Source organism: Ptychodera flava, chromosome 13 (genome assembly GCF_041260155.1).
Source record: "Ptychodera flava strain L36383 chromosome 13, AS_Pfla_20210202, whole genome shotgun sequence".
Lineage (NCBI taxonomy): Eukaryota > Metazoa > Hemichordata > Enteropneusta > Ptychoderidae > Ptychodera > Ptychodera flava.
Window position 1 is genome coordinate 31737841 of NC_091940.1, and position 21191 is coordinate 31759031.

The 21191-nt window shown below is 35.8% G+C and overlaps 1 protein-coding gene across 1 annotated transcript; it reads left to right on the forward strand.

Annotated features, from left to right (window-relative positions):
- Positions 1-4388: 4388 nt before the first annotated feature.
- LOC139148568 (probable serine/threonine-protein kinase qkgA) lies at positions 4389-15737 on the forward strand. The gene is made up of 7 exons (XM_070720055.1): positions 4389-4792; positions 6432-6727; positions 7178-7283; positions 7485-7630; positions 10633-11908; positions 13747-13809; positions 15478-15737. The coding sequence occupies exons 1-7, from the start codon at positions 4657-4659 to the stop codon at positions 15735-15737; spliced, it is 2283 nt and encodes a 760-aa protein (XP_070576156.1). The 5' UTR covers positions 4389-4656.
- Positions 15738-21191: the final 5454 nt, after the last annotated feature.

Genomic DNA, 21191 nt, shown 5'->3' on the forward strand with positions numbered 1-21191 from the left:
CACCTTGTGAGCAGCAGATTCTAAAATTCACCTTAGAGTCATGTATCCAGATGTTAGGTTGAACATCTATGAAAAAGTTGAGAGGATATTACTACATCCAACACGCACTCACCCTACGACACATTCAACTATACTACACTGTAAAAAGAAAAAACTTCTCACACAATAAATTTTGTTAACTAAAAACACAATATATTACTGCAGAATAAAACAGTATCTCTACTATAATAACATACAATCTTTGTACTTTATACATAAAATGAGCTGTAAAATATATTCTTTTTGGCATATATGTACAGTACACTCTAATTCAAAACATTCCCTGACAATGGAATTTAGATTGAAAAATGGTAAATTCTGTCTCTTTAAAGAAGATCATACAGATCACAATTTTTTTAAATGTGTACCAAATAGAAACTGAGTGGTGAAAAAATATTAAAGTCTCATAGATAGTTAACTATGAAAAACTTATTCAAAATATTTGTAATTTTTGTGACATATATACTTTTGTTGACGAATAAAATTCACTTTAAACATTTCAAAATACCTTTCCGATTGAATGTACATGGAAAACATAAGAGTTTTAACTTAATGTTGAATTATTACATGTTCAAATCAAAACGCAAAATCATCGAAAAACCATTGTCCAGAGCTACAAAAAAAAAATAAAACTTCATGGGATGACCTTGACTTAACAGCGATATTTGAACAGACACTTAGTGTTCAGTCCAACTTCAAAAAGCATACAACTAAACACAACCACATTCCACATCACTTGGATGATAGATTAGTTCCGCCTAGTCCAAAATATGCTTCCACCGTAAGATTACTGACAACTGTGACGAAAATAACTCTGCCATGTCCGATTTGTCCAATGCACAGCATGCAGTGGAGTTTCTATCATAAGAACCAATGCAATGATCGATAGGGACAGTCTTACTTCTTGTCATCATGATGTTCTCAAAGAACAGTGGTTGGTTTGAAATGGTCCTCTGTGGCATGGAAAGTGTCATAGCAGCAAACTCTAGCTTGAAACTTAACTGAAATCCCGCGGAATTGTCCAAGGTCATTTGAGTGTATAACGGACATCCATGATCCACTGAATGTGTTTAACTTACATTAAAACTCTCGGTGTCGAACGGAGGCAATGTGTCCTTCATCAAACAACAATTGTACTCCCAAATCTCTTCTTTGTTCCCTTAATCGTCCGATGACAGAAATAGTCTACAATTTCTCCCAAAACGGCTGTAAAAACGTTGTAAATTTGACTGCTGAAGCAGTGCATGATCCATGACTTGCTATGGTGCAGTGGAATTCAAATGCTGGTGTTGGCCAAATTAGCCAATCAAGTGTCTCGCTTCACGACATGTGATCTTGTAAGGTCGAAGTTCAAATACATAATAGGCTGTGTGACCTGTGACCTCGATGCTCTCATTTATCTGAAACGTCAGTTTCTCGAGAAATGGGAGAGTATATTACTTTTTACCAACTTTTATGCACTTGAAATCAATCATTTGAAGACATTTGGTGTCAGCTGGGATCCATGGTCTTTGGACGTGTAATAATGCAAGTAATCATTTATAGCCGTGGCAATGACTTTTCCTGCTCTGAGCGTACTGGTATGACAGTGTGAATGTGTTTTGGCGGACACATGACAGGTACTTTCAGTGGTTACGACTAGTGAACGGAACAAAAAAGTCTTTAAATGGAATTCGAGTACCATTTTGGATCCTTATCATTTAAAATATGTCCAAGGAGATTGTTTGAAAAATGGCAGCTTAGTTGACTTTGATGTTTTTCATTCATGATGTTGCAATGGTTTGATATGGAGGTAGCTACCTCAATGGTTTTTATAAATTTGTGCATTCCACGCGTAACCTAATTCATATGTGTTTAACAACCGAGAGTATTTAAAAAATTTTGAATAAAAAGATTAATTTGTCATTTTGTACAATGAACACAGGGTACGTAGTTCGATCATTGTTTCAATTCTGTGACAAAACAGTGCCACATGGGACAGCTAAAAAAATCTGAAGTTCGGACCAAACTTGATTTGTATTTCACATATATCTGCAAGTTTGGTACAAATGTCACAACTACCATGGTGAAAATCCCATAGTGTGTACCAAACTAGTACAAACTTGGTGCATATTTCACATGTTCAATTAAAGTGTGTATCAAATTTGTAACATATATGTACTAATATGTAGCAAGTTTTGATCTTTCGTACGGGTGTCCTTTTGGCTGTCTGCCTGTGTCTCTTGCCTTTACAATTTCCCCTTTGTACCTGATTGTCTTCCTGTCTCTGTCTGTCTGACTGTCTGCCGATTTGTTTGCCTATATCTAACTCTATATCCCTCCCACCCTCTTAATCTGTCTCTCTGTGTGACTCTCTGTCTTTTCCCTGTCTCTGTCTCCCCCTCTCTCCCCCTGTTCTCTCCTCGCCTCTGTTTCTCTCCCCCTCTCTATCTCTCTCTCTCTCTCTCTCTCTCTCTCTCTTCTCTCTCTCTCTCTCTCTCTCTCTCTCTCTCTCTCTCTCTCTCTCTCTCTCTCTCTCTCTCTCCCTGTCTCTGTCTCTCTGTCTTCTCTCTCTCTCTCTCTCTCTCTCTCTCTCTCTCTCTCTCTCTCTCTATCTCTCTCTCTCTCTCTCTCTCTCTCTCTCTCTCTCTCTCTCTCTCTCTCTCTGAAACAGCAGGGTATACGTTCTTTCACTTGGATACAACATCATAATTCTTATGATAGAATCTAAACACAAAACACACTCATCGAATATGATTTTGCGTTTGTACAGGAAGACTAAATTATAAAACACCATTTTATTATTTGGATACTGGCTACAAATTCAATTTATCCGAACGTAGAGATGTACAATTTGTGAAGATCTCTTGTCGTAGTGTCCAGAACACTTTAAGTCTTTCAAGTAACAAAAATGAAAGAATCACAAATATGTAGTCTGAAGTTTCTGTTACTTCCCCCTGACTGTGTCTCATATATAATTTACTTTCTGTCTGTGTCCTTTCTCTCTCCTCTCTTCTCCTTTCCCTGTGTGCTTGCCTGTCTGTGTTGCTGTTTGTGTCTCTACCTTTCTGTGTCAATCTCAATGTCTTTGTCTGGCTGTTTTCCTGTCTGTCTGTCTGTCTGTCTGTCTGTCTGTCTCTCTCTCTCTCTCTCTCTCTCTCTCTCTCTCTCTCTCTCTCTCTCTCTCTCTCTCTCTCTCTCTCTCTCTCTAAAACAGGAGGTAAGTTCTTTAAATGTGATATGTGTATTGAATACATATATGCATGCATGCATGCATGCATGCATGCATACACATACATACATACATACACATACATACATACATACATACATACATACATACATACATACATACATACATACATACAAGACAGACAGACAGACAAACAAACAAACAGACAAACAGACACACAGACACAGATTAAAGTGAAAGGTTTAGCGCCATAAGCGCACATTAGGCTATGTAGTTGTGACGTCGGTTGTTGGCAAACACTGGGCGGGATGGTTAAACACTTGCCTAGCTGTTTGCTTATCAGTGAAACATAAACTATCTGTGACACCAGCAGCTGCCGATTATCACCTTTGCCTTTATATCACAGAGATGTGCAGGGTTCACATGATTCGAGGTTAGTTCATATCCGGGGTTTGTGGACTTGCAGTGTTTGTGGTATGGCCGACATACCTTCCTTGACTGCGATGTCTTCGCTAGGTGATTCGGTTCCATACGTTGCGTTGTGAGTTCGAATCCAATCGAAAATTTACTGAATTCAAAGAACAGTTGTTTTTGGTTCGATACACGACGATTGCCGATGTGGCATGCAATAGAAATATAGGAAGTTTGGAAACAGAATGACCGCTATTCGCACGTATTGCTGAGTTCGGAGACGGACTTCCCTCATGCCATTTATTCAATAAACCAGTAACGAAGCATAGCTTTCAATACATCTCTGAATTCACATCTGCTGTCGTATGCGTATGTTTAAGTACATACCAGTGATTTTAGTGATAAGTCAAGTAGGCTGTGTTAGTTGTACTAAGCAGGGATCAAGCTGCACTTTGAATTTGAGTAATCATGATTGACAGCATACATCAACATTAAGAACAGGGGTTAAATGGACATTCTTGGACCACGCTTTGTGAAAATATGCGTTCTCTAATTTAATAGCAGTGTTTTTCAACGTTTTTTCGACATAAAGGCAGTCGCTATACATTAACACACGTCTTATATGAGATTGGAATGAAATAAACGCCGTTCACACGTCGAATTTCTGGATTTCTCGGAGCAAATCGAGCTCATCTTACCCGTTGCGTGGCTTTTTCACATTTGCATACTCTTAATAATCCCTTTTATAGGTGACTTTAACGGTTAACCTAATAATGATGTATGATGTATTCAATGCTGTATGAACAAAATCCAATAGGTGAGGGCGGATATCTGAATACCTGCAAATTGTCAGTAAACGTCATCTACTGACCAAAATCCGTATATTTTCATGTATTGTAAGAATATTGACGTCCCTATGTTCAGTAATTATTTCTCGGTCATTTTCATAATTTAACCATCAGAACTTTTACAGAAGGTTGGCAAAACTATCGGAAAGTACAGGTACACACAAAAGAATTTATCGGGGCCGTGTTATGTTGGTGGGTGCATACGGTGCAGGAAAGACATCGACTAAAAGAAGTCTTTTCAATGAGCCTTACATTGAACAACATCTAAGTACAGATGGGGCTGACATTTATGATATCGACATCACAGAATGGATAATCAAAGGTAAAGGATCTACATTTACTGACGATTCAAAACAGCCTTTGCTTGTTATAAAATGACTACAGACATCTGCATATGACTTTGCAGAGACAAGTAAACTTGCAATCGCAATTGCTAAGATTTCTTGATATTATTTAATCTTTATTTACGAAGGGTTCAAATTCATTAAATACGCTTAGTTAGTGGCAAACCCTAATATTCCCCAGGGCCCTCCAAACATCAAAGATAGTGCAAAACATGCAAATCAGTAAAACTAATGTAAAAAATTTGGCTAGAAACAATGAAGACACACAACTATGGCAGGTACATAAGTAAAGCTACTGATGTGACAACAAGAACAAAAATACAAAGCACTGAGTGAGCTTATTCATGACTTAGTCCCTGATGTAGTTGTATTGAAAAGTTTCAATGAAGAAGGAGTAGGAACATGCAAAATATTTGTAAATCTAGAGTACTGGTGATGCGGGATAATAAATTGTAATTTTTGGTAAACATATCTGAAAATACAGGGATGTCAAATTGTTGATTGCTGTTCTTCTAGACAGACGGTTTTCTATTTGACAGTCTTTTCACTTTTCAAAGAAAGATGCAGGTGAGCTGGGTTGGAATATCTAAAGTAATCCTTACGCTATTTTCCAAAATAACAGATGGCTCACGATTTGATTAGTACCACTACACTCAGTACAGCAATAATAAACGTGAGGTTGTTCAAACGCTTTATAACACAAGATAACTGTTTAATCAACAGCATACGACATATTCGACGTAAATGTGCAATGTTTCTGCTGACATTGCCTGCTACATTACAAGTGTGATATTCTAAGTTAAATGTTGATCAATAAAATCCCAAAGCAGTCGGCCTGATAACACTGAATTGAGCATAAAATATTGTAAATATCACCTTTTTAGAAAGGTTGGAAATCATTCGTCTAGATGTTATAGGAATCACCTTTATTTTTTCCACATTCACTACCATTTGATTTATAGTATTGCTATCTCAATTCCAGTATTAGATGCACTTATCGTCAGAGAAATTGTCAATGTTTGATTTGATATTCAATGCTAGATCATTCATAAATAAATAAATAAATAAATGAATAGATAAATAAATAAATAAATAAATAAATAAGATACAATTGAAGTAGTCCATCCATGCCCCCCTAGGAAATCCCGTATTTGACGTCTTTTACATGCGATGATGTCCCTGTCTTTAGAGTGCGCAAAACGAATCAATGATAGATTCAATGATCTGCAGAGTATAAGCTTACACAATAACATATCAAGATAGATCGTGTCCAATCAAGATGTGTCATTCTATTAAGTTTACCTTTGTCCATCTGTTGAGTACAAATGTCAATAAGTTTTTCATAAGAGTGAAAGTCACAAAAAATGAGATCATGCATACTAACGCAATGTGTTACCTGTAGGATATTTTGAAAGGAATTATAGACATGTCGTTCTACAATCTGATTGTAAAAAGGTTCGAGATGGGCATCATCCTCCTTTGCATATTTATTGACATTCTCGAAGGCTGATAGTCGCATCACTAAATTATCGGCGGGTCGGAATCACTACGAATGTCATTTGAGCAGAGCATGCTGAAACAAGTGTTGATCAAATTTGTTTCGTTTCACAAAAATAGGGTTCAACACTGAATACCAGGGCCTAAAGTCAATTGAGGAAACGAAGAAGATACTTGGAGGTGTTCTCGCAGCAGAAATGGTAAAGAAAGAATCAGCTGAAGGTCGAGAAATGGTCGAAATTGCAACAGAAAAAGTTGTTGGTCTGAAAGAAGCACTGAAGTTAGAAGGGGAAAATATGAAAGATGTGAAAGAACGTCTAGCTCTACAAATGAAGGAAGTTGATGTAGATAAACCTGATATTTACTTCAATTTGTGGGACTTTGCAGGACAAAGTGTGTATTACATAACCCATCAAGTAAGTATATACAAAGTAAAACCTTCATCATAACACTACTGTTGATATAGAAATGTTCTTTCTCCTGTATTGGGAAATTTTGATGACAGAAGTTTATGTGACCAGCTCACTTATAATCCCAATTGTAGCTGCTGCATCAGGTTTTGGATTAAAACTTCTTCTTAAATTGCATAATTACGCAAGTAGGCCTGTCACTTAGCAAATGCAATTGCATTTTAAAGTATCCTCTCATTTACAACCAACGAAACTTCCTACAGACTATTTGCTCAAAACCATTCGTGGAATTTAGTCAATAGTTCGTGTAAAAATACTAGTCTATTTCTAGTTTTCACGTTTCTTCAGTTTTTCGTTCGAAGATTTCACAATATCCCCATTATATTGTTCGTCGCGCCTGTGTTTCCTTAAATCATCACTTTTACCTTTCTTTGTCTCTGCCGGTCTTATTCACAGGTGTTTCTTGGTAATCGAGTTATTTTTGTACTTGTCACTGATCTGTCAAAGTCCCTTGATGATACAATGTCAACCGATGCTGAAGATGATGGGCAGTTAAGGGTACGTGCAATTGACAACTTGTTCATTTGCTTTGTATTCTCGACTTTGTTATGCATGAAGTATACCATATTTTATGGGAATTTTCAGTCTGTCAGCTAAAAACTGATAATTTCTATAGTATGAATAAAGTCGTTCATTCATCAAAATCCCGATGACAGTGGCTAAAAGAAGCTAAAAGGCTAAAAGAAACATTAATTTGTTTCAGATTTCCTGAGCTTTTGGATGAACTCAATACACACCCATGCACTTCCTGGATCTAACATCCAATTGAAACTTCCAGATGGGCATAATAAAGAGACCCCTGCACCCCCAGTAATCCTTTTAGGAACCAAAAAAGACCTACTGAGAAAGGTAAGGTTTATTAACTATATCTATGACAGAACATTGTAACGGTAGTAAAATCAGAATATTGTGAAGATCTCTTGCACTTTCACTGATACTACAGTAAAACCTTTGCAATGTAAACGACATGATTACTACATAAGGAGATAAGCTGTGGTTGTGACCTACCAGAACAACTGTAAAAAACATGGACCTGCATATGTAGGATGGTTTATACCATGCTCAATTGGCATGAGTGCCGCTGTAGCTGTCATCCAGTAAACAAATTATTTTCGTATCATCATAATACTTGTCTTTTTAATCCATCACATCATTGTGTATGTAATGGACAAGCATATGCCACCTGATAGACTCTCTCACAGCTCCTCGCTGGCTACACACTGCTGTTGGTGTAGCCATGCTAAAAGAGCTGGCGTAGGGACTGTCAAAACTTGTATTCATTAAGCTTAATTTGTTTTTCGATTTTTCCAATTTGCAATCGGGTCTCCCAAACTTTCCCTGTTTTGGGGAGGATTATGATAATGAAGTTGAGATTGGCAGATAAAAGTCTTGTAATTAGTAGCTATGACACACATTGGATCTGAGCATGACACGGGGTAAATAAGATATGTTACGACCACGAGCGGTCAACAAGGCAAAAGGGAAAGTGGTCGTCTAATGCTTTTTTAACAGGTGAAACGACTCCAAACAGACCCGCTGGCCGCAACAAAAGCGGAGTATTAAATAGGCGTCCCATACGTAAATGAATTCCATGGATCTTCAATGAAGTAATTTGATCATACTCACAATTATGTTAAAGGGTACTTTTATCAGCTTTATCGCCAAACAAATTAACTGAATAACCAGTTTTCAAAGGAGGACAAAGGATCAAAATCGAACTTCCAAGCTACAAGTCTCTGCCTTTAAGACTTGTTACAACCAATCATAGACAGAGGAGCAGAACTCTCTGTAGTACAACACCATGGTACTGACACAGCGCCAACGTCACTGTAAAATGATTCATGGTTATGGGGAGTGTATTTTTGATGTAGGAATTGAATATTTTAGGGAATTGAATGACACCCTTGCATCTGACAAGGGAGATTAAACGTCTTTGAAAGCTTATATTTAGTTGATCATAGCATGCTACCAACGTTGACATTAATTCTGAACAAAAATACAGAAACTTTTCAAAATTCATTTACTGACCGTCGAAAGTTTAAATCAACATTAGAGATGAATGAGGTTCTCAAGCTTGTTTTTCCAGACACTGTACACTCATCTTCTTCAATTTCTGTACCATCAGCTTCAGTAACAACTCTTCTATTTCTAGTTAAATCCAACTTTTCACATCCTTAAAATAATACAACAATAGGTAATATGGCGACATGAGACTTTAAATGAGAGACAAGGTGGCCTGTTTAGGTTAAGGAAAAGGGGTGAATTTGATTTACAATACCTCATTTCAATACTGTTACAAAATATTGGTTTCTTTTTGTCATCAACTGATGAAAAGTAAAAAAAGCCAACACTCATATGCTGAAACAATAGAGTGTATACTCTGCGATGTTTAACTAATGTTTTACATGCGATTGTGCCTATAGTAAAAGACAAGTGGTAGCTATGATTACGCAGAGGTAATGTGGCATATCCATCGCGTTCGGGTCAAGGGTCATCACCACAGAACTGTGCGATCGATACGCCATGGCCCAAAACACCGCTGCGTATTCACATCTAGTGTATGGTATACCAGCCAATGAAAGCAAAAAGGTTTCTTCACGTATTTTATCTATTCCAAAGTGCTATACAATTAATTTCAAAGGATAATAATCCAGATGCTTCAAAGTTTAACAACTTTTGCTATTTTGGAGAGAAAACGTACCCTTTCTGGTCTTGCTTCCGCACGATCAGGACTTCAGCGTGCGTTTACAAGAGAAATGTCGCAACTTCCGTTTTGATGCATAACGTGATGACAAAAGGCACCAAATTTGAACATCAAGTGTTTAGGAGTAGAACGCCTCTTGCACGCCGATGTTAAAATTGAAACGTTTATGGTGGTTTTCTCATTTTCTTTTCACAATTTCAAAATTTAATCCGTAATAAACGTGTAAAATTATTTTGTATACTTCCTTGTTTAGAAAAAATATTCTTTCAGCAATTGTAGACCGGAAATATGTTTTACTTAGTGTGAACTTCGTTACATCAAAATCCGTGTGCGTTTGCCGGAAATCGAGGAAGTAGTAAATTTAATATAGCCATAGTAAAATAAAAGCACTAAAGATTGTTAATTGTTACACAGTATTGCAAAATTTCTCTAATGCTTAGTTCTTGAACACTTGAAGTAAAGGGTTGTTACCATACCGTGTTCAGGCGTTGAACATCATTCGTAATAATATGAACACTCGTGTTAACAATATGAACACTAGCTGTTGAAATTTGAACACCGACATTGACATTTTGAACGCGTAAAGACGCGTCTAGCGTCCGCTATTTTTACAGTGCAGGTGGTGCCGTTGGAGGGCAGGTCATGTAGAACTTAAATAAATATGTTTATTCTTTCTGAGTATAGGTGTTTAGGTAATCTGAAATGTTACCCATTTTGATAGCAGTAGGATATCTCCAATAATAGGTATTTTCTTCTAACTTAAGTTCATTGAATCCTGGGGGCAAGAATTAATGTATCTCAAAGTGAAGTAGGTAAAGGCGGAAATTCAGTAGCAATAAAAAAATCATAGAAAAATGCTAACATTCAAAGTGTTAACTGGCTTCTGCTGAGTAAGCTACGCCATACCAGCCATAGTGCGTAAGTAAAGGGGCTGTGAGAGAGTCTAGCCACAGCATACTCTCTCGGTGCATAACAAATTAAAGTGATTAGCATTTACGGGGTTATATTCCTACTAAATGACTTGATGTTTATAGACAGACCCCAGTCCATCACAATCATGCACGCATTATGCTTATAAACGTTTTGAGAAAGACTGTCCAAGTCATTCATGTAATATAGTCTTGATAATAATTTTGTCGACTTATAGAGCAATAGTCCTCCCGTTGCCCGTGCTCAGGATGAAGATGTCGAAAAAGAAGCAGTTGAACGGCTGGCAGAAATTGTTGATTATTTGGGCAGAAACGCCACACAGGCGGTGAATGCACACCGTGTTGGCATGATGGCCATTGACAACAAATCAAGGAGACAAGATGGAACCGTTCCTGCTAAAGATGTTGAAAAACTACGAAAAATGATACAAAAGTACGCAATGGAGTACTTTTGCCTTGGAGAGGTGCCAGTGAAGTGGATTCGTCTGGAACTCTCATTGAGGACAAAGCAACAGAAGACGATAAACTTGAAAGAAGTGGAGAAAATTGGAAAGAAGTTGGAAATGACAAACAATGAAATATTGGAAGCTCTTGCATTTTATCACAGCGTTGGAGAAATACTCTACTTTACCACTGTGCCTGAGCTTAAAGACACTGTAATTTTGGATGTTAGATGGCTGGTAGATCTATTCACTATATTAATTAATCAGTCCATGACCTGCAAACAACAACTGGGAGATGTTGATTGGAGAATGCGCAGTCTGATAGCTGAGCTACACAAAGAAGGAAGACTTCATGAAGAATTGCTTGATTACCTCTTGAAAGATCATGATCGATTTCAAGACAAAGCCATTCTTCTTGCGTTATCAGAAATGTATGACATTCTCTTTAGGATGCCAGAAACGGATGGAGATAAACCTGTGTACTACTTACCAAGCTTATTGCAGAAAGATGCAGCAGGAAAAAATGGTATTGTGTGTCCAGCTGATAGCAAGTCATGTGACCCCATTTATTTCCACTTTCAAGGAAATTTCCTGCCGGAAGGAATTTTCTATAGACTGGTAGTCCGATGTTTGAAGCAGTGGCCTAACCGGGACATGGTCCTAAGGAAACACAAAGCTCGCATATTCATGGAGAAGCATAATTTCCATATTACCTTGTGCAAGGAGGGGTCCGATATTGAGCTTAAGGCGCTAATCATGTCAGAGTCAAAATATTCAACAGAATTTCAGCCAGTATTACTCAGCAATATGAGAAGTGTGGTTGAAAATGAATTAAAGAAACTTATAGAAACTTATACTCCTAACTTGAAATATCAAGTATGTATCAAGTGCCGGTGTCCAAACCACCACCCTGGGGAATTACTGCGGGGGGCTGAAGATACAGATGATCGATGTGTTGCAATCAAAGTTGAAAAGGGGAAGGCAAAAGCCATCTGCGGAAGCAGTAATAAGCTGTTGTTGCATCCAGATCTGAAATTTTGGTATTGCGCAGGTAAGACGATAATAGATTTGTTAATTCATGAACGAGGTGTAACAAATAAACTTACATAAATATTGCAGTTTGAGCCAAGACAACATGATTGCAGTTACCAATATCGTGAGTACGAGTTGATGTAATTTTCTAAAAACAAATCAGTCGCCATAATGAGATTTTCACACTTGAAAAACTCAATAATCTATATTCTTTACAACCTTGATAAGTATTCAAAAACGAGTCCGTCACCCTGTGTTTTAACTTTTACATCTTGCACCATAACTGAGTTTTTGCTCTTATATTAAGATGTCAAATGTTTCACACTAGCACTGCATATTTTCCATCCAAATGTAGCATTTAAATCTATCTGTACAGTGTGTGTATATGTTTGCACATGATTAGCACAGCATTATTCAAATATATAAATATATTCATAGTGAGCTTCGTGCATTACTTGAATCATCAGAAGGGTAAAATTTATTTTGATTCAAACTCTCGTGTATATGCACTATCATTTTCAAGTAGGATCACACTGTTTCCGGTAATTAGTCAGGACATAAGTCCGACAAATAACTTTTAATTTCATGAGAGCATTAAAGAATGATCACTACCTATTTTAAATGATTAAGCTTACTCTTCTAGCAATGCTTCATCTCAAAATAGTTACTGTCTGTGATATGGAAGGCATGATGATGAATCCATGCTAGGTACCCATAATGTACTGACAAGCGGCAGTCCTTACCAGTGACCCTGTGAATCAAATTAGATCAATTACCGTTAAACAATAGCATTGTAGTGAGGGATGGTGTGTTTGTATTCCCGATCGCTGATACGCCACTTTGACAGGAACTTAATTTAGTAATAGCTAACATTTAGCTTGAATATTCCTGGAACTGAAAATGCTTACAAAGTGGATAAAGTCTCCTTGGCCATGTAAGAAAAACAAGGAGAATCTATCTCTTGTTTTTCAAAATGCATGAGCTGTCCAAATATTGGATGCACACCTCTCTTTCCCGGTGCACCTGACTGGAGCATTGGTTAGGATATGCAAAATTTACAAACGCTTCCAGTGTGGCCCAGTTTATTGTTTCATTTCTTCTTTGATGCTACAGGTGGCAGTATAATATGTTTAAATTCACTGTGTTCAAATTGTGCTAGTAAAATCGCTGAAGCATTGACTAAATTATCACATATTGTCCCACTGGAATTTTCCATTTCAAAGGTCATAATATCTGTTTATTCATTATCACTATCTGCTGCCGCAGCATAGAACAAATATCATTCAGCTACCTGTAAATTTTTGACTCCTTTGATCTTCTTTTCAAATGAAAATGATTTCGCTAGAAGACTTTATTTACAGGGATATAGTCGTCGGAACTGCGCTCAAAGGTCCTATGGGACCCATACGACCCATGGCAACAATGTATCCAAGGCAAAATGGTGATTGATGACAGTTAAAACATGTCTGTCATAATCTATCATCGTATAATTTAAATGTTACAGCTATGATGATGAGCGGTGCATCTTGATATCGTTCACGAAATACATTGTTTGTAAACAAGAAACTCGCACAGGCGCAGTTCCGACTATATCCCTTTAACATCAAAATAACCGCTATCTAATTCTCGAATGTCGCCTAAACTATAAAATATTCATCATGAATGAGATTGACATGGACAGATACAGATAAAGGTCTAAACTTACTTAAATTAAGCTCTCTTTAAGGAGGAATTCTGCCATTCACTCTCCATTAGGTTATAAGACATCAGTAGACAAATAGAATAAAGCCGTTTATGTATTCAATACCAGACTGCGAAACTTTCAAAATTAAATCCATTTTGCTTGATCTCATTTAGGAAACATACCAGAAGTTCAAGCTCCAGTTGACCTACCAGAGGCAAGACGGGATCAAAAGGCCAGTAAGTATTTCACTTGAAACACTAGTAACACAACGAATTATTGAAGGATATAGGCCAAACAGCATTATAAATATCTCAACAAGTTCATTTGTATTTTTGGAATTCTAGCACTCTTTGGGAATAGCCTCAGAGAGACTTGGGCTTTCCAAAATGCATTTTGTACTGTTTGATATAGATAATCCGCATGTAGCTGTACTATTGAAGTTTACTCAAGGGAAAACTGTCATTCGGATAAATTGTAGCATTTGACAATTCATCATTTCAAAGTTATCCCCATTATATCGGTTCCACTTCAGTGACTGTATGGCCAATAATATTAGTTAAGAGTTGAGTTGACGGACCGACAGAATGTATGATCTGTAACATAACTGGGTTCAATTATCCTGCGCTATATGACTTCAGGTTTCCAACCTTAGAGAGTAGGGACAAAAAAGATCATTTGCTATGAGAAATTTGGACAGAACTCGGAAAAAACAAGTGGAAATTAAAGTCCATTAATAACCCACTGTATATGCCTCATCTTGTCGGCGATGTACACAACTCATTTGCTTGTAAACATAGGTACATTCTTGTCAGCGAACGTGAAGATTTAACAAAATTATTATTTTCAAAGCTATGGGCGGTCATATTTTGTTCTCTTGTGATTTTCACACATTGTTGATGCAATACTAATTTTCTGAAAAAGAACCAATATACACCAGATATGATCAGTTAATATTATAGAGTTGTCAGTTAGGTTGTTCACAGAACTACATGTATGCATCCGTCTGGACCCACTTAACAGATATTATCAATCACTCTTGGATGGTAGAAGCCCATAAGGTTTTTCATCAGGTTTGCGAGTTCTCATCGCACATCATGGCTATGGTGGTATATGTTTATATCCTCTGACCACTAAACGTTTAGCTGCTCGTAATTTATTGAAATATTTTTTCTCTGTTATATAATTTACGTTTACTAGCCGTTAATGAAGTAGATGCACGTAATAAAGTACACCGTAACCATAATGTCACATAAATACTGGCAGAGTAAAATGACAATAAATCAATTGAATCATTGAACATTAATAGTACACGACAACATATAAACGGTGTTCAGACCATTTCTATATACTAGGACCATGAAACACATTTAATATGCATACTAATAAATAAAAGTTGATGAAGTTATCTTAAAATCTGCAGCAATGCAAAATATTGAACATATTTTTGCTATTGTTATTCGCTTTATCCATAAAAATTGTCTTTGTCACGTTTTAGCCTGGATTGAAAAGAACACATTTTTAGGGGCCATATCGTTATTATGCTGACTTGGTTTTTGCTTTCAGCCAAGTTTGTTTTGGCCACGTTTTCACGACCCCCCCCCCCCCCCAGTATCAGCTTAAAAAGTAAGTGATAGTGATAGTATTATACTGCATAAAATCAACAGACAAACATACTTATATCGTTAGGAAAGCACGCACACTTCAAGATTAGCAACTCAAATGCTAGCCACCTTTTCCTCATTCGAATATATTATCCACGTTGTACCAAAATCGTCAAGTGTAGATCTTGTGAGTGCAAATGCACGACACTCAGTTTCTCAAACTTCATTAAAAATTGCATAAAAATTAATATTTCGGAATATTGATTGTTTTGCATTTACCTTCATTTCTGTAATCCTTTTTAGCACTTAGCCCACTCAGAAAGTACTTCCTTCATCTATCGGAAAACCTAGGAAAGAAAGACGAGAAAACGCTCCTGTACTTGCTAAAGGGTGACAAAATTCCGAAAAGAGAGGCAGAGAATATGAGCAGTGCCATGGATATATTGTGTTTCCTGGAGGATGCAGGCTATATATCGATCGACAATACCACATTACTGATGGAGTTGCTGGAATCATTAAAAAGAAAGTCATTGGTTGATGACATGAAGAAGTTCCTAGGATAATTCAACTTGAAACAAAGAAACTCCAAGAGGGCGTGATTCTATGGTCAATTATACCTCTTTGTCAACAACTGTACTTACTTATATCAATGTTTTTTTTATGAGAGCATGTCTGAGTTAAACACTATACCAATCAATGGACAGTGTACATTACAGGTTCAATGTATCAGATATTTGATGTAAAACTAACTCCGAGAAAAGCAGCACTTGGTGTAAAATTACAGGATACTTTTGCATGTGGTTTCACTTTTGAATGCTAACTTTCGGTCAGCAGTCTCAATATAGCATTTTATTGATTAAGGAGAATTTTTTATATGATCTGATATATTTAGTACACCTGTAAGATTTCATCACTCCACCATAAATTTCACTTGTTAAATATAAACATTGATCGATGAATGAGGCATGACATTTTCCATCTAATAAGCAGAAGGCATGTCGTATTATGATGGACACAAGATTGCAAAACATTTGCATCTTTTTAAGTTGTTTGCTTCAAAATACCGTCTAAGGCACATTCTGTTGTTGATAACTTATCATTAAGGATTTTGATATTTCAATCTATTCTTTTGTAGAATTGATTCATTTTATAGTTCTCATACAGGTTTTAGCTGTGTAGTTGCATTATTTTAAAACTTATGGTAGATAACTAGGTTACTACAGATTAAGTTCAAGTATGAATAAAAAAGTGCATAGTACTCGAGCTGTATATGGGAGACTTAAGGGGTTTGTCAAACTTTCATATACTGATTAAACAATAAGTGACAAGTAAAATTCCGAGGATGTTCACCTTTAAAATATTTGCCCAATCAAGAATAACTTTGTATGGTGTTTGTTTGCCATCGGTGGACATTGCTTATTGACTGGAATTCACTCTGAAATATTTCCTCATAGAATTACCCTTAAATTTTTGCCATACTTTCATGGCGAATCCATGCATTAAACGAGCATCATTTATGTTAATTTAATTCTGGTTAAAGTATATACTTTTTTCATTTCAAGCTGCTTTAATTCCAATTAAAAGTTGCCAGATCCTCTTTATGACTGAGTGTATTGTAGGTATGGCTTCGTTAAAATAATTGATAATAGTTTCTTTTGAAATATATGGTTTGATATCATTGAATAGGGTTTTAGAATATAGATTATGCGGTTAAACTTACTTAAAGTTTGTATTTTTCTTGTATGTTACTTTTTATATATTTACCTTTCATAATCATCAGTGTGTTCGTTCTGTGGGTAATAGTTATCATGAACCTGTAAAAACATGTTATTAAAACATCAGTGGAACAAGCAGCTCCATATTTGACCATGCCATGTCACTGTTAAGCACAGCTATGATACACAAATGATATAGTGAAAGTATGTTTCATGAGTTTGTTTAGCTAGAGTGTTGTCTGTATATTTTAATGTTAAAATGGTTTGGATGTTATATAACAAGAATATGTACAATTTTTCGTGTAAAATGAATGTTGTTTCTCTATGTCTTGATATACTAACATGTAAACATGTCAAATGGTTTGAATATTAATTGAAATATGTTCATTTTAACTCAGTCGAAACGAATATTGTTTATCCATGTAATGATGTATTCACCTAATGAGTTACAACAATCCACTTCAAAATATTACATTCAGAAAATGTAGAAAATATTTTAAATAAGGGTTATGCATACTCTGGGATAGTGTTTGCACATATTGATAATACTTAAGGTGGTAATTATTGAGTCTGTGAACAGATAATGAAGCCTACTTTCATAAAATTTTCACTAAAATAATTGTAATCACTAATAGAGTAACAATACTGAAGATTTTTCTCAATGAAAAACTAACTCATTAGAATGTGTAGCACACAAAAACTGTTCATTTGGATGGTTTATCTGTTTTTAAAAGAGATCGTAATCACTGGAGCAAGAGCATCACTTAATCTAAGTTTAACCTTTGTTTCTTGCAAGTGTTGTAGAGTGAGTGTTGGTTTCGCTAAATTCTTTGGATATCAATAATGTATTCCTTTTTACTAATTGGAAATGACTGTTGTTTCTTACAGTTTTGATTTTTCTTAGCAAAAATTTCCAAACTATCCTTGGAAGATTAAACACATTGGAAAATATAAATAAAAGTTTTTACTGCGGTAACATATACTTTTGAATCATTTTACACAACATGGTTACAGTAAAAGAAGTCATTACTTAGTGACTTAGTGAATTGACGATAGTAATTACAAAGAATTTTCACTTTACTCGTCATTATTATTCATCGACTCATTGTGGTGAAGATTGTCTACAATATAATGAAAGAAATAGTATTGAAGTTTGGTGTCTTTTGAAGTTTGCTGTTTGATTCCTTTCCTTTCTCTTTTTGTTTTAAGGATGTTTTATGGGTAACAGTAATGAAAGGTTATAGTGCTTGTCATAAGCTTTAGGTTTTAGCGAGTAGCAATATTGTTAATAACTTTTAGTGGTTTGATAGTTTACTTATCCTATTGAAAGATTGTCAATTTTATCACTCTTATATCAGTTTTTGTCAGGTAGTTGTATTATTTCAAATCTGATTGGTGATGGCTATGTTTAAGTTGCACTCCTATTACTCAAGTTAAACTTCAGGTATAAACCGTAAAAACATGTATATGACTTACCGGGATATTGAAGACATTATGAAGTACCTTAGTGGTTCAATGATGAAAATCACTAATTAAAATTCTGATGATTTTAATTTTCAAAATGGCTCATCAAGGATAACGTTGTTTTGCATTAAACATCGTGTGCCGTGCATGGACGACCCTAGGTGTCGGCATTCTTCAATACTTAGATCACCCTATACTTACAAGGTCATCAACCATGCACCGTTTGTGTCCTTACGGGGCAATACTTTGTGTGTTATTTGAGTATATTTTCATTTATAATAAACGAGGTACATCGTTTCGAAAGGTTAAATGTCTCTACTGAGATTATAAGATATCAAAATATCTTTATGTTCATAAAGTAAACCATCATAATTTTGAATAAGGATAATCTACTTTTTCGCAGGTTTTGCTTTTAATGTCAACTACAGTTTCTTGTTCTATTCCCTAGATGCTGAGATACACAGTATTCAGCTCTTTTGCTGGGCCAGCACATATGTACGCTACATTGTTATTGTTGACAAGTGAATTCTTGTCCCAACTAGAAGTCAAATGTTAACTGCAACAATGCATTTTACAAGTACAGACTCTGTAAACAGACGATGTTTATGCATGCTGCGTGAAGTAGAACAAGAATTGCGATTAACATACTAAACTAAAATAGTGTGAAAACCATCAAAAGTTAGAGCTACCACTGCTGGCCCTTTAACTTACAGAAAGATGTCACCATGTAAGCAGACCTTAAGACTTGAATTGGCATTTGCTATTCTTTTTTTTCAATATTGTGACTTAATGACTTGACAAATTGTCATTTCTGCTATACATTACACATGTACAATCGGGATAAATAATTTCAAATCATAAGAAGACGTTGTGTTTATGTTAGGTTTTTGCTTTGTTAGAATTTCGGTACATTGTTTTCATTTAAGATATGTTTAAGTGTGTACAACTGCAAATAATCTCATTATGCTGTATAGACTTTTTGCAAGGGCTTTGTGTTTACAGTAGTTTCTGAAATGTTTTTGATATGAATAGAAATGTGTTCCATTTTTTCTCACTGAAAATGAATGTTGTACTTTATTTCTTTGGATGATTTCAGACTATCCTCATGATATACATTATTTGGAAAATGTTTTCATTTTTTATGTATGACAGTCATGGGTACCCTGGAATTATTGGTGAGCTGATAATACCGATTACCTATACTGATTTACATTGAAATAGTTGTAATCATTCACAGAGTAACATTGCTGCAAATTTTCTGATTTTCCTCATTTTTAGTCATGATGAAAGCGAAAATTTCACTTTATGAAAGTCTAAGTATAATAGCGCATAATTGTAGTCAAAGTTATCTGCATATACAGTCTTTATATACAATATAAATCCACAATGTTTGATTTTAGTTTCACATTTGAATGACTTCCATAATATAACAAGTACCTAATTGAGGAGATACGTAATTTGACCATGAATGTAACTTGGCAGATATATTTGTATTTGTCATCATACATGTCAACACTATCAACCTTGAATTACTTTTTTAATATTTGTAATTATCATGATCAAGAAAGGAAAGATTGTAATACGCATACATTTCTGGTCATCAAAATTTTGATTAAAAGCCCAGTTGATGAAACTAAATTCCATGCGTGGTACAAACAAAACTAGTTTTGCCAAGGTCAACATTTAACTTTCAACTTCTGTCAGTAGTATGGTATTTATGGTGATATAATCTCTTGACTGTGAAGTTTGATATTGTTTTAACATATCCTGTGGTGACATGGAATGTGAAGTGTCATATGACATTATCTGTTACTATAAATGTATTACTTACTGTGGGATAGCACTTGTCTAAGTTACCAGCCAAACTCCACAGTGCACAATATCAATATTGATAGAAAGACCCCGATCATGACAGGAAAGTTTAATCGCCATTTGGTGTGTCTTAGTTTATGCAAAGAAAATTCTGTTCGTATCAAACAAACAAAATTTCAATGGCCAGATGTGTATCATAATTGACCTTTAATAAAATGAATTCAATGAATTATCACATTGGCATTTTTCTTGCTTTACACTAGTAACAACTTTATCACCACATTTTTCCCTATTTTCAGACTATGTAGTTGTTGGCCTTGTCTTCAGTACCTCGGCATGTTATTTGCAATGACAAGAATATAATTGACACGACAACACAAACAGAAACAAATAGAGTTTTCAATTTCATTAGCAACCAACTAACATAAATATAAACATAACAACCAGGAGATTACTACAGTAAGTTCCCAGTGGTCAGTGGTCAAAATGTAGTCATTACAGGTCAAGATCATACAAACTCTCTCTCTCTCTCTCTCTCTCTCTCTCTCTGTCTCTCTGTCTCTCGTCTCTCTCTCTCTCTCCTCTCTCTCTCTCCTCCCCAGTGGTCAAAATGTAGTCATTACAGGTCAAGATCATACAAACTCTCTCTCTCTCTCTCTCTCTCTCTCTCTCTCTCTCTCTCTCTCTCTCTCTCTCTCTCTCTCTCTCTCTCTCTCTCACACACACACACACACACACACACACACACAAAATAAAATACTACCCAAAGGGTTACAGTAAATAAAACAAGTGGTCCTACCCACAGGTGCCCATTTAATCGTTACCACCCCGATACAAGTTTTGCGGAACGAGTTTGCACGGTGGATTGGCCCGAGCGTGTGGGGGCCTGTACGCCCATGGTACGCCTTATGACTTAAGTCTACAAAACCCGTATCAGGGCCGTCAAGGTTTTACCATATACCCTATAAAAGATAAATATTATAAATAATATTTTGCAAAGTTTTGAGATAAAAATGCATGTGATAT

Excerpts from the sequence above, each read along its gene's own strand:
- LOC139148568 (XM_070720055.1), top strand. The coding sequence starts at position 4,657 with ATGTTGGTGGGTGCATACGGTGCAGGAAAGACATCGACTAAAAGAAGT. Across the intron at positions 7,284-7,484 it reads TGATGGGCAGTTAAGGGTAC|ATTTCCTGAGCTTTTGGATG; the intron begins GTGCAATTGACA and ends AATTTGTTTCAG. Across the intron at positions 13,810-15,477 it reads AAGACGGGATCAAAAGGCCA|CACTTAGCCCACTCAGAAAG; the intron begins GTAAGTATTTCA and ends AATCCTTTTTAG.